General features: G+C 40.4%; 1 protein-coding gene across 20 annotated transcripts in view; it reads left to right on the top strand.

The window, feature by feature from the left end:
* The window catches only part of ELMO1 (engulfment and cell motility 1), a 672,133-nt gene that overhangs the window by 330,842 nt on the left and 327,186 nt on the right, over positions 1-14,105 (top strand). For all 20 annotated transcript variants that reach the window (XM_072764753.1, XM_072764758.1, XM_072764757.1 and 17 more), the window contains 3 exons: positions 1,654-1,753; positions 9,356-9,507; positions 11,867-11,945. In XM_072764753.1, coding sequence (XP_072620854.1) covers positions 1,654-1,753; positions 9,356-9,507; positions 11,867-11,945 — 331 coding nt within the window. The remainder of the gene's footprint in view (positions 1-1,653; positions 1,754-9,355; positions 9,508-11,866; positions 11,946-14,105) is intronic.

Below are 14,105 nucleotides of genomic sequence, written 5' to 3'. Positions count from 1 at the left end.
TGGACAGAGAATCCTTGACACAATGAAGGCAAACATTTGAAGATCATGAACTTCATTTACCTTTCTAGAAGATCACTTTTGCGTAATGATCATAGCTAACAATCACATGTTGCTACATATGCGCTACACACTGCTGGAGAAGATTGAAGTGTGGTAGCTTGTTCTGTTTCCCCAGAAATCCTAAGTAAGGTATCACCACCACCACTGGCACTTTTAAGAAGGAAACTGAGGCACAGCATGCATCAGTAACTTGACCACTTTGAGTTGCAGGGGAAACTGGTGTCTGACTCCAGACACCACCCACATAATGGTGTCTTTCTCTTGCATCCCATCCTCTCTGATCTCTAGTAGCTTGGGATCACGGTCTTCTCCTGAGAGCCTCACAGCCTCTGAAGTGATGCAGAAGGCCCAAGGTCATCCCAGAGGCTGGGCTGAGAGCACTGGCCAGAAGGGAAGTTACGAAGCTGTTTTAAAAGAAATAGGAGACTGTTTTCTATTCTCTTTGCTGAAAATAGTTGAGAAGTTTCATTCTAAACATTCTATGAGACTTTGTAGTGTAACAATTGTGGTATGTAGGAGTCTGGAGATTCGAAATAGAACAACCAACTTTATTTTTTTTTAAAGTCTCAAGTGCATGAAATCTGTGAGATGGCATACATGGGCAGAAATCCCGATGGGCCTCATTCAGTGTACTTGAAGAGAGTACTTATCTTGAGAGTTAACATTTATTATGGTGATAATTTACGGTAGAGGTGAGTTTCTGTAAGACTCTGAGTGTCTGTTAAGTGTTGTTTTGAGAGCATTAGAAACCAGGATATTGTCTGATGAGGAACAAGGGTCAAGTTGTTTTAGAAGGATAGTGCTTTTGCCTGAGTGCATCTGATCTCTGTTCTGATTTCTAACCCATGCATTCAAACCTTCTACAGCCCTCCAAATCACAGCAAGTCTGTGGCCGGCAAATAATCATTATTTTCACAGATATTCTGTAAAGCCTATTAATAAGGATATAATGCTGGCCAGTGTAACATAGAAATGAGTACGCTCATTTACATATATATTACATATATATGTAATATTTGTATCGAGGTGTTTGTGTGTGTGTAAGCACTCACCTAGACACACACACATACGCACATGTGTATATAGACCACTCAGATCCTCTGCAAAGTGCTAGTGATCTTACTAGAATTATTTCTAATTATTAGATACCCATGAATAATAAAAGAAGCACATTGCCCTCTGTTGGCTGAGATTTTCTTTAAGCTACCATCTACTGAATGCTTATATGCTGTACGTTATTAAGTGCATTACAAGCAGCCCTGTATTAAATAGGTATCATTATTCAGTTTTTCAGCCAAGCACATAGAGGCTCAGGGGGATTAGTTAATGGCCCCATATGACACAGCTCACCAGAGTGAGAGTCAGTATGAGTCCAGGTCTGTCGCACTGAGGCCCTAGCTTACTTTGCAAAGCTCACCTACCTTCTTCCCACTGACTCACATTTTTGAGGAAGTTTCCTATGGCCCAGCTGCTTATCCCAGTGATCTTTTACAGATCCATTGCATTCACTTTTCTGAAGCTTTCTCACCTCTGTGTCTGTCCTCCTGCTCAGCTCTTGGTCCCATCTCCATTAATCCTCTTTGTGTTTTCCAGCTTTGGAGACATGCTGTCCTTCACCCTGACGGCCTTTGTTGAGCTGATGGACCATGGGATAGTGTCTTGGGACACGTTTTCAGTGGCATTTATTAAGAAGGTAATGCAGCTTGTGATTTTTGAGGTTCAAATCCCTTTCATAGATATTTTGCTCTGCTTTGAGGATATTGCTTGGTGGTTTCCTTTCTTCTTTGTGTTACAGTTGGTGTGCCTGTTGAGAGTATTATGAATGTGGGGGTCTGGGCACTTAAATTCTGTGCAGATGACCTTGTCTCCCCACCAGGATCATAACGACTTGTTCACAAGAACCTTCACTCAAGGGAAATCAAGGCGTCACGTTGTCAACACCACAGTAGTGGTCCCTGCTGTGTCCCTGTCCGAGACTCAGTTGTTCTCAAGACCTAAGTAGAGTTCCTTTTTAAACTTTCTGCCCTCAATCAGCTATTCAGGGAACAAGAAAGAGGCAGAGTATAACTTATTTCCTACATGCCCGGGTTTAAAGCAGGGACGTAAGAGAAGGAGGTGTGCTTGGGTCCGTGCTTCTTAGGTGGAGCCCACTTACTTGTTATCATGGAGCAATAAATGTCTCTGGGATCGATTGCTCCCTCTTTAGGAGGAAGCTAATGAAGGGGTGGGAAAGGTGGACTTGGCGTGGGAAGAGAAGGAAGAAGAGCTCCCACCATTCCCCACAGGTGAGTTGTGTAAAGACACATTTGCAAACCTACAATTCTGTTTCCTGTCCTGTAACAATAAATAAATAGTCATGCCTTTGTAACTGTTAAATATGGCATTAAATAATGGATTATTTTTGCTATTTATTAATTTGTTAATTGATTTTCCCTCTCTTTGTAATTGTGAAATGGTTTATTAGAATATTGGCATTTTTCTTCCTGTTGTTGTATTGGGAGTGAAGAGATGTTTGGAATTCATGCATTTCTAACTATAGATTTCTGGGAAGGGTTATATGAAATAAAGACTTTCCGAGAATCCGTGCAAAAGCTGGAAAGTCAAAGCAAAATCCAGAAGAATCACTTGAATTTTTTAAACATTCTATGTTGAAATCATGATAGGCTTATAGAAAAGTTGCACAAAGTAGTATAGAATATTCCCATATACCTTCATCTAGCTTCCCCTAGGTTAACATTTTGCATAATGATGGTACAATTCCCAAACTAAGGAATTAACAGTGGTGCAATAGTATTAGCATTATTTGATTTCACCAGTTTTTAATGTCCTTTGTCTGGTTAAGGACCCAATTTGGGATCCCACATTGCATATAGTTGTCTTCCAATCTGACAGTTCTTTGTTTTTTTCTGAATTTTCATGACTTTTGTTGAGTACTGGTCAGTTATTTTGTAGAAATCCAAATCAATTTGAATTTGTTTGATATTTGATGGTTTAATTAAGGTGGTGCATTTTTAAAAAGATTTTATTTATTTATTCATGAGAGACATAGAAGGGGGGAGAGAGAGAGAGAGAGAGAGAGAGGTAGAAGCAGGCTCCATGCAGGAAACCTGATGTGGGACTTGATTGCGGGACTCCAGGATCATGCCCTGAGCCAAAAGCAGACACTGAGCCACCCAGGTGTCCCAAGGTGATTCATTTTTGGCAAGAATACCAGAGAAATAAAAAAAAAAAAAAGAATACCAGAGAAATAATACTGTGTCCTTGTCAGCTCATTGTATTAGGGTCCATGCTGTCTATATGTATTAGTAATGGCGGTGTTGACCTTGATTATGTGGTTGCAGTGGTATCTGTTGGGTCCCCTCACTGTGAAATTACTCCTTCTCCTTTTGAAGTTAATCAGTATCTTGAGGGGGGAACAATCTTGAATTGAAGGGCACAGGAGAGCCCCTGTGGTTGAATGAGGGTGTTGGGAATGGAAGCCCCACAGATTGCATGATGTTGCACGTTTATTTCAGACAAAGAGCTGATTGGGAACTCAGGGCCTTCTCAACAGACCTCTGAATTTTCTTTCCTTATATAAGGGCATAAAGCCAAAGGAGATGATTAATGAGAACCACTAGAAAAGGAAGCCTCTTTTTGCCTGTATTATTCAGTGATACAAATTGCTAAAGAGTAAAGAAATAACTGTAGATGAGAAAGCCAGAGAAATTTAAACCGTAAATTATAAATGCAAAGAACAAATTGCTGTGTTCTGTCTTTCTAGGATAAAAGATCTATAGAAGTAAGTTCAAATTGGAAGATACTGAGTTTTGTGGATTTTTCATACTTAACAAATATTTTATCCCATTCTGGATTTACGGCAGGCCTTTCTTTGCTACATTCAAATTGCCTTGCCTGTCTGTTGTTAGAGCCTCTTTGGCTCTAAAAATAATGCTGTCCTGAATGCAAATTCCTTGAAGTTGTGTTGTGCTTTCATCCACAGTATCTCTTGTGATCTCACAGCAATCCTTTCCAGAATAGAATGGGCCATCTCGCTATTCCTGGTCAGGAGGCAAGGATGCAGTCAATGGCTTGGAGAGGTTAAGTGATGTCACAGGGAGTGAAGTGTTATCAGTCCCATGGTTAAGGGCTTCTTCCCCCATGTCATGCACTTGTGCTTTCAAGTGGTGGAAAAAAATAGCTCCTGAAGACTTGGTGAACTGGCATCGCTTCTGTTCAGCCCTCCCTGACCTCACTGGTATGGAGTTAAGTGATTTCTTCTCCTCTCCATTCTCTTTGGATCTCTTCTTTGCCCTTGTGCTAACACTCACCACATTCTGTGAATTCTTTTTTCTTTTTACTGGCTCCCAGTAGACCATGAGTCCTAGGAGGCTGGCATCACAGGTTTCTGCATGACTTTATCCTTGGGGCCTGGCACAGAGTAAGACATTAATATGTTTCTGTGAAGTGAATGAATGAAATTTGTTTTGGAAGCATTTTTTTTAAGCCCTAGAACTTGAAGAAGAGAAGGAATATAATGACATTGTATTTAAATATATTTCAAGTCAAATTTCAGTCATGAATGGAAAGGAAGAATGTCAATAATTTAATACCTAACTTCTTAAGAAAATGGTTCTCACTCACTAAAATTAAATAAAAAAGCATCTAAGGAAGCAAGGACTAGCAGTCTTGGCAGTTTAAAGAGAAAACAAAATATTTTCTCAAAAAGCAATACATTTAACAAATCTCATGTTCTCATTCCTGGTCACATTCTCTTTCTCTTGCATTGCTACTTAGACCTCAATCCCTTTGTGTGAATCTGAAAAATGGTCATCAGAAAATGACTTTATAATTGATAGTTTTTGTAAGGTTAACTTTTTTTATTCATTAGCTGGATCAAATTCAGCACTTTGACAACCCAGGAATTGTATGCAGGCAACTGTCTTTTAAATGGAGCTTTATCTCGACAAAACTCAACTAGGAAATACACTGACAAAAGATGCTTATCTCTGTGGTCCAGACTTGGCTTCCTATTAATGCCAAATTCATACCACTTTGGAGAAATATATTTTTCCCTGCCAGCCCCTGTCTTCTTCTTTACTGTTTTCTTATGTGGGGATCTAAATTCTAGTTTGCAGACTTTGTCTGCAATAAGTAAGGTCATTCCATAAACATTTGAAACATGGGCTCCCTTGATGCCAATATATAATGTTGCTTTTTAAAGATTGCTACTTAGGGAGAAGGTAGGAAAGTATGGAGAAGAAAGAAAAGAAAACCAAAACAAAATAAAACAAAAAACCTGTAGAACTTCCTGTATTGCGATTTGGTTTTCCCCTAGCCAAATATAACACCAGTGCCTTTTCTTGGAAGGAGTGTTTCATACAAATGCTCTACACCCTCGGCCCTGCAGGAGGGCCTGGTTCACCCTATGGTGTTCTTGGTGCCTGGACAAACATCCAGCCAGTTCTGTTTAGATACCCAGTAATTTTTACCTCTTAAAAACTTGAGAGATTTATGGGCCTGTGCCCAGATAATTTAAAATATGGCAATGGAGCTGCATGCTCTCTCTATGGTTCTTTTTAGTTTGCACGGGAGAATTTTAAGATCTCATTCTAAGTTATTCTAGGAGGTGTTTATGTGATTTTAATAGTTTATGTCATTGATTCATGCACTGTGATGCTCTTGGCTTCTTAGAAGCCATGCAGTTACTCTTCTGTATTATTTAGGTAACATTTTTAAGTGAATGGAAACATGTGGAAGTAGTATATACACTTATTGCTAACTCTTCTTACCTCTTCTTTCTTGTGGTACAGTCTTACTTTCATGCAGCTGTGCGTTGGCTTATAAGAGCTGGCTCACCTGTGTCAGCCAAAAGTGTAGTTACGGAGCTGGGGATAATCTAAAGGCAAAGAAAGTCATTATTGATTATTTTTGTTGGGGGAGGGTATGGGAAGACAAGAGAAATTAAAATTTAACCAGAAAATCTTTAATTCTCTGTAACTATACTAAGACCCATAGTTTTGAAAATAGAGAAAATAACATTTGTATTTTGATGAATTTGTATGTGCACTTAATGAGGAGCCTGTCCACAGACATTAGGTTCACTCAGCACTGATGCCTTGGTTATTAGAACTCCTTCGATGAAAATATTGGGTCATTTAAATGTCTGGTTAAAACAACTGACACATAAAGACAAAAGATAGAAATTAGTTTAAAAACACCACTAGTAAAAAAAAAAAAAAAAAAAAAAAAAAAAAAAAAAAAAAAAAAAAAAACCACCACTAGTATCATCCACAGACTTGTATGTAGGTCTGTGATGTTTTGCATGCCTGCTGTCTGCTCGGCAGTACTCAGCTAAGCATGCTACAACAAAATGCTCCTTCTGTAGCCTCATCAGTATTGCTCAAATGACAGGTTCTAGATATCACAAAAGAAATGAAATAATAGAAAAGATTAATATTAAAAAATATTTTGATGAAAGCAAGAGATTAATTGTATGGGAGAGAAATATATATAAATAACCAATGGAAATGGAATATGTATGTGGAATTCAAATATGAATGAAATAAAATAAAGACCACGAACTATTTTACGAACATTGAGCAAGCAAGCCCCTTCGGAGCATGATCACCAGTAATTTGTAGAGAACTTTGAAACCCATTATGAGAAGGTGTACTTTTTATCAGCAAACACTGAGAGTTCTGGTTGGGTATTTAGAGAAAGGAGATATTATCAAAAGGATATGTATGGAAGGAAAGGATAAAATTGTATCGGAAGGGAATCTCAAACAGAGAGGAAAGTAAAGGAGATGCTTAAGAATCCAGGAATGAGTTGGATCCTGAGCCAGTGTTGTACATGTACACCTGAATGTGTATCAAAGGGGAGACCTCACAAATGTGTTCACAGGGATGGAGCACAGGAGACTGGGACTCTGAATCACTAATGATTATGACAAATTTGGAAAAAAAGTGATCACTGAGGGAGGAGGATTAAGAAGACAATGAGTGGAGCGCCTAGGTGGCTCAGTGGTTGAGCATCTGCCTTTGGCTCAGGCCATGATCCCGGGATCCTGGGATCGAGTCCTGCATCAGGTTCCCCATGAGGAGTCTGCTTCTCCCTCTATGTCTCGGCCTCTCTCTGTGTCTCTCATGAACACATAAATAAAATCTTAAAAAAAAAAAAAGACAGTGAGATTGGTTTTCACACCATTTAATTTTAGGCTTTGTTGGATATCTAAATGGAGCTATACTTTTAAATGCCAAGAATAAGCAATTAACATACTTTATAGTAAATGGCTTTTTATCTCTCTGTCTTTGCTAGACTATAAAGTCCTTAAAGGTCAAAATCCTGTGGATTTTGCTTATTTCTCTATTTCTAGATCCTAGGACAGTGTAAGCCTGTTTGGTGTTACCCAATCCATACGTATGACTTGGATGAGTGAGAAGAGAGTGCAAAGGCTGAAGGGTAGGGGAGGGAGTCTTGACAGTAGGCTCTCAGGTGGGAGATTCTAAATGGGGCAGCCCCAGTGGCCTGGCGCTAAACTGCCGCCTTCGGCCCCGGGTGTGATCCTGGAGACCCCGGATCGAGTCCCACGTCAGGTTCCTTGCACGGAGCCTGCTTCTCCCTCTGCCTTTCTCTGTCATGAATAAAAAACAAAACCCAAATTGACTAAATGGGGACAAGAAAAGAAGCATGGCTGGAGGAATTAGTGCCGAGAAAATCGGAAGTATCCTCATCAACAAACTTCTTTGTGAGTTCTTCAGTTTTTTTAATAAGTGCCAGGAATTGTGCTGGGATAATGGAAAATGGTTGAGGTGGTGTCAAGGAGGAAGCTGAGGAATTGGCATTCTGTTTAGAAAAGGTCCAAGGGATGTGTTAAATCATGAGCTCAGGGTGAGGGTAATTGGATTTTTGTCAGAAAAAGATGGCCTTAGCTTGGTAGATTTGACAAAGGGGAGCAGATTGTGAGCATTAAGGCAAAGGCTTGCCAGGGACAGTAAACACATTGGAGGAGTTTATTAGCCATGAAAGGAGCTCAAGCAGCCTTCTGAGAATCTTAAAATTCTCGTACTCTTCCTGTACTTTATGTTATAAAATAATAGCTTTTTGGAATATAAAATGCTAATATTACTATACTACTTCCTGTCGTGTGTTCCCCACCCCTGAAATCTAGATGTATCTGGGGGCAGAGAGGGTATTGGTATCTGTCCAGCTACCCCTACTTTCACCAGGGAGTCATCAGCTAGAAACAGTGGAGATGGGCACCTCAGTTGCCATGGGCACCTTTGCATTTTCTCTTGTCCAAGGGTGGAGGGGGAGATGAGGAGGAGGGGTCAATGGGATAGCAGAAAGGAAGAAATTAGTGTCGATGGGGGACGAGAGCAAATGTCAATTTGTCATGGAACCAAATTATTTAGCTTTTAAGAAAGCAGTCATTGTGTTGATGTAATAACAGCCTTTTCGTGTGAGTTGTCAACAGATAGTAATAACTTTTAATGAGGCCTCTAAAATAAAACCTTTATGGTACCCACGTGTTTGGGTTACTGTGATCCATTATTCTAACCCTTATTTTACTTCCCTCTTACATTGTGATTTATTATGTTTGACGCCTCGGTGATTAATTCCTTGGGGAATACATTTTAGTGCTTAAGCTATTATTTTAACTTTTAGCACTGCTAATTTAAATATTTTCCTGTGTGCTAAATTTGAGATGAGAAGAATTTGTTTTAACCATAAGAAATTGGAGAATGGGGGAAAGAGCATCTCATCGTGGAATAACAAGGAGAATAGCCAGTGACTGAGAAGTTGCCAGTTGAATTGTGTTGACAAGTGTGATTTGTGTGAGTCCCTTAAGAATGTAACAGGGTCATAATACAAACATAAAAATCACACATTGTGTGGGTGAAGGAGTAGCCTTGGGAATGGAAGGGGATGGCTATTAGTATATGTTGAAATTACTGCCTCAAAGAAATGCAGGAGTCCTTACAATATATGTGTGGAAACCATCTGCCTCTGAAAGCTAAAACCCCGAAGAAAAATCCCAGAAAAACCAGACAATAATTCCTTGAAACTGTCTGCTTTTGAGGATTGCTTATTATTAAATTATAGAAATAAGATATAAATAGTGCTTTGTAGTAATATGAGCAATCATCGCTGACTTGATGCATTTCTTACTATTCCGCTCTAATTCCAGATACGTTTCCTCCTGTGTCTGGTGTTTCTTAAGCGAGCTCCTGATTTACTTGATTAGCTCCCTTCTATGCTTCTATGCTCTGTTTACCACGAGTGGTCAATTGTGTCCTCCTTGGATTTTCAGATAGCAAGCTTTGTCAACAAGTCAGCCATGGACATCTCAATCCTGCAGCGGTCCTTGGCCATTTTGGAGTCAATGGTGCTCAATAGCCACGACCTCTACCAGAAGGTGGCTCAGGAGATCACTATCGGCCAACTTATCCCACATCTTCAAGGGTAAGCATGCTGTCACCACCCATGTGGAAAGGGGGAATGGTTCTGGTAGACAACCACCACAAAGCCCTGGGAAAGGTTTTCGGTTGGTTCGATTAAAAATGCAGAAAAGGAATCTTGATTTGGCATCAAGCCACACCATGTCCCATCCCCATCCCCACCACACTAAAATGGCTCAGCAACTGGCCTCTGGGGATGCGGGGGTGGGGGTCCCATACCTGTTCTTGGCACCCTTCTGTCCCCAGTGGTTCTTAGTAGGCAATCGATTTTGATGAATGTTGGTAGATACCGGTAGAGTTTTGTTCAACGTCATAGGACAATTTGCTGTCTTAAGTTCTCAACAGCATATTTCCTTTGTCATTAAAAATAGCACTTTCTGTGTCATAATGAGTCTTTTCATAGATAATTAGGAATTTTTAAAGGTAGGCTTCTTTCTTAGGCTCAAGGTGATTACAGTGACCTTCTTTTGTCTTTTATAAAGTGTGTGTTTTATCTCCAGAGGCTTGAGCTATAAGGCAAGGCCCTTAGCAGCCTGCAAGCTTTGGGGCTCTCTCTCTTGTCTCCACTCAGGTAATTAGTAAGATTGTCCCTGAGAAGAACACCACTGTACAGTGCTACTTTATAAATTAAAATATGTGGAGTTGCAGGTGGCACCAAACCCCCTGAGGTGGCTTAGTCAGTGAGTTTATTGAAAGGATCCTGGGGGACTTTATAGAAACCAGGAATGACTTAAGTAGCTAAGCCTTGAGAAGAACAGAAACTATGGCTTCCTTGGAGTGGTCACAACAGGCTTTTTCTCAAGTGTACTGGTTGGCACTAATGTGACTTGGTTCCCAGCATCTGCCACCCTGCTCTCTCAGGTCCCATTTGAAAATTCTCAAGAGGAAATATGATTGGCCTGTTTGGGTGGGGGATGTGGGCCGGGGATGTGAGGGCATATTCAGTAGTTCTCAATATACCCAGAATGTTAACTGTTGTGTTTATTATGTCTACCAAAGTGCATTAGATGTTTCCTTCATGTGGGAGGGGACATGGTGACCACAATGTAAAATTTTAAATCATACAAGCTGTGGACTCTGGCCTCAGGGAGAATGAGCACATGCTCTTTTGTGTGAAACCTCTCTAGAAATAATTTTCGCATTTCCCTGAATGTGAAATGTATTAATTCTACAGTCTGTGTCTCTTCTCTGAATCTCAAGGGCATACTTGGCATTCACAGTGTGCTTTGCCAAAGCAGAGAGTTTCTTATTTGGCAAGTGCCGCGCTGAGGATTTTATATACATTAACTCATTTTATCCTAAAAGCAACACCGTATATTAGTGTGCTCTTACTCGGTGTTACAGATCAAGAAACTGTTTTGGGGACACCCTGTGAACTCGTGCAAGGCCAGACAGCCAGTCTGCGGTGCACTGGGCTTTGGATTTCATCCTGTCAAAGGCCGTGTTCCACACTTTGCCTCTCCCTAAATTATTTCTGAATGCAGCTCACTAGCTGTTTTGTTTATGCCTGGGGTCCTTCCTATTTACTGTTTACCACACGCTTCTATGGAATTTTTTTCTTCCTTTGGAATTTCTAATTTCATTTCAACAAGTGTATACATTTTGAAAACAAAAACCTATTCTTTTTGTTATTAAAAAGTTTCTATTTGGAAATAGGTTTTTAGAATATGTCCAATCATTGCCATGGAGGCAAAGCAGTTTCCTATGTAATAAGTCCAGGAGTATAGGGATACCCAGTTCTAGTCCCAGATAATACTTCATGCATCAGAAAGAAAATCATATTCACCCTGCCTGCCCCCCTCCATGTACAACCCCCTGGGTTCATGTTTTTAAGCCTCGCAGAGGAGAAGAGGAGAGAGCTCACTGACCACCTATACTTTCTGGGTGATCTCCACTAAGCAGTACATTGTCCAGCCAGTAATAGTAATTGTCTACCCCCGCCCCCCCATCCTCACCCTCCCACTGTATCTCCTTTCTCATGATGGTTGAAATATATTCTCACTCACTTGCCAACTGCATTTTCTAGGCCATGCCTTTCTCTCTCATCTTTTTTAGGGGGAGATCATGACCCTTATCATGGTCTAATTCAGAGATAAACTATTCTTTTCTTAAAAAAAGATTTTATTTATTTATTCATTCATGAGAAACAGAGAGAGAGAGGAGAGAGAGAGAGGAGAGAGAGAGAGAGAGAGAGGCAAAGATACAGGTAGAAGGAGAAGCAGGCTTCCTATGGGGAGCCTGATGCAGGCCTCTATCCTAGGACCCCGGCATCCTAACCTGAGCCAAACCAGATGCTCAACCACTGAGCCACTCAGGCACCCCACCTATTCTAACTTTCTGTATTATTTCATGTGTCTTTACAGGACAGATCAAGAAATCCAAACCTATACCATTGCAGTGATTAATGCACTTTTCCTGAAGGCCCCTGATGAGAGAAGGCAGGTAAGTTGCATTTCTTTTGTTTGAAGACTGTACTCAGGGCTGGCAACTTTCAGGGCAGTGAGTGCCCTCTTGTTCCCATCCTGGGCACTCCTTGGGCATCCCCGCTGCTCTGCAGCTTGGCTGGCCAGCCTGGGATCATTCACAGATCTGGTGGGAACTAGGTAGAGATGCGCAAGCCCTTGTCTCAGGAAGAATGCTAGGAATGTTCCAGAGGCAGAGTCCTTTCAGCAATGAAACCCAGCGTAGAAGCTAAAAACATAAGAAGATGAAAGCATTGCTCCTGTGGTAGAAGCAGAGGTAGGAGCCCTTAGAGCTTCTGTGATGCCATTGAATGCTCTCTAGGGCAAGGGAAGTGTTGTCCCTATTTTCCTGATGAAGACATTGAGACCCTGAGAGGTGTCTCGCTTCGCACATGGAAGTTTAGATGGAAAGGATAGGAGGAGAACACACAGTTTGCTGCTACTGGTTGAGATAACTGCTTAAATGTCAGGGGGGCTCTTTGCTGTGACATTTCTGATGTCCATGTGTGCATGTGGCCCGGGGGGGGGCGGGGTTGATGAGCAACACATTTCCCTTCCTCTGCTCAAACAAGAGAAGGGAACCCCTTAAATGTACCTATGTGAAACCCATCCTTTGTGTCTTTGGTTCTTCTGCATTGAGGTAAAGGATCATCGTAGAGGGAGGTGTGGAAGGAGTTGATTCTTGTGTGTTTTGGAACATAGCTTGCACCTCGCAATCTATTCATGTTTTTTTTTTTTTTTTCCGTCAAGATAACATATACTGTGTTATCTTGGTCACACAATTCACCTCATCTAAAAACCAGGTGGAAATAAGAGATCTTTCAACCAATAATGTACCGGGAGCTCAGTGACAGTTACCACTACATTGTTTTAGAAGAATTTAGAAGCTATCATGCTACTGAACACTGTGTCAAGAATTTAATTTTTTTTTTTCATTTTGATTTTTTTGTTGCCAAGTATTTTAAACCTCAGTGACTAAATGTGAGGGTTTTTGGTTTGTTTTTCATTTAGAATTGTTTGCTCATTCCTTGGGCTATGTTTGCACCGGGAGAGGAGTGACTTTGTTGTTTCCTGTGCTTTTGGTTTGGTCTTGGCTGGAGCTAGGAATTGCCTGCTCTCCTTAAGGCCTTATCTTCCAGGCTGGATTTTTAAGAGTGGCTTTGTAGGTGGATTCCTAGGTGGGGCTCCTCTTTTTATATCCAAATCTAAATGCTGAGCTCATGATGACTTCCAGCAGCTCAGCGAATTGCCCGGCAGCTCTCACATGTGCACTCCTGACATAGTCCTGGAGAAGCTTGATCCTCCTACGGGCCAGACCAAGGACACCTGGCCAAATAGGTAGCTGAGAGTGGGGCAAAAAGCCATCTGGTTTGACCTCATGGGCTTTTTCTTTTTTCCTGTGGAGGAAGTTTGGATTAGGGCAAGCAAAAACTCATGCCCACTCTTACTGCTATGATTTGGATCCCTGGATCTAGACATGCATACACTTTGCATCTTCCTTTTACAACAAGAACTACTGTTAATCTGCTGAATTGGAATCGTGTGACCATGGAGAAATAGGGACTCAGGTGCTAACCTGTACTGACTCTAGAATAATCATAACCATGAAAATATAATGGCACGGCAATACAATATAACATTAGGTTCAGTTTCTGTGAATCAAATTTTGTTTTTTGAAAATTAGACAGTATTTGAGATAACACAGATTGGCAATAATTGCCAATAATTGTGATTTAAAAAAAATCACAAAGGATAGTCTATTAACGTTGCATAATTTAAGAAAATAATCCAACTAAGATAGCGTGTATATAATAATACAGAATATCCAGAGTCTGACTAATTTAGTCTTCAAAATAAAAATAGCGACAACAAAGAAAATTAGCTTGGACTTTATAAACTGTGCTGAATTAAAGATGAGTCAGTGACTATTGTTTGTCAAGAAAAGGGATATTTTGATTTTTAATTTAAAAAATATTTTTCAGTGAATTAAGGAAAGAGTTGGTTCTAAAAAAAACTAGTTTCAAGTTCATAATGAAGAAAAGTTTGATGTTATTTTCTGAAGGTTAGTGGAGCCTGTAAAGCAGAAGACCATACTAATTGGGGGTGTCATCTGGGTTATATTCTGTATTGTTATCGGCTT

Source organism: Vulpes vulpes, chromosome 7 (assembly GCF_048418805.1).
Source record: "Vulpes vulpes isolate BD-2025 chromosome 7, VulVul3, whole genome shotgun sequence".
Lineage (NCBI taxonomy): Eukaryota > Metazoa > Chordata > Mammalia > Carnivora > Canidae > Vulpes > Vulpes vulpes.
The sequence above is the reverse complement of the archived record's forward strand: the minus strand, read 5'-3'. Positions and strand labels throughout refer to the sequence as shown.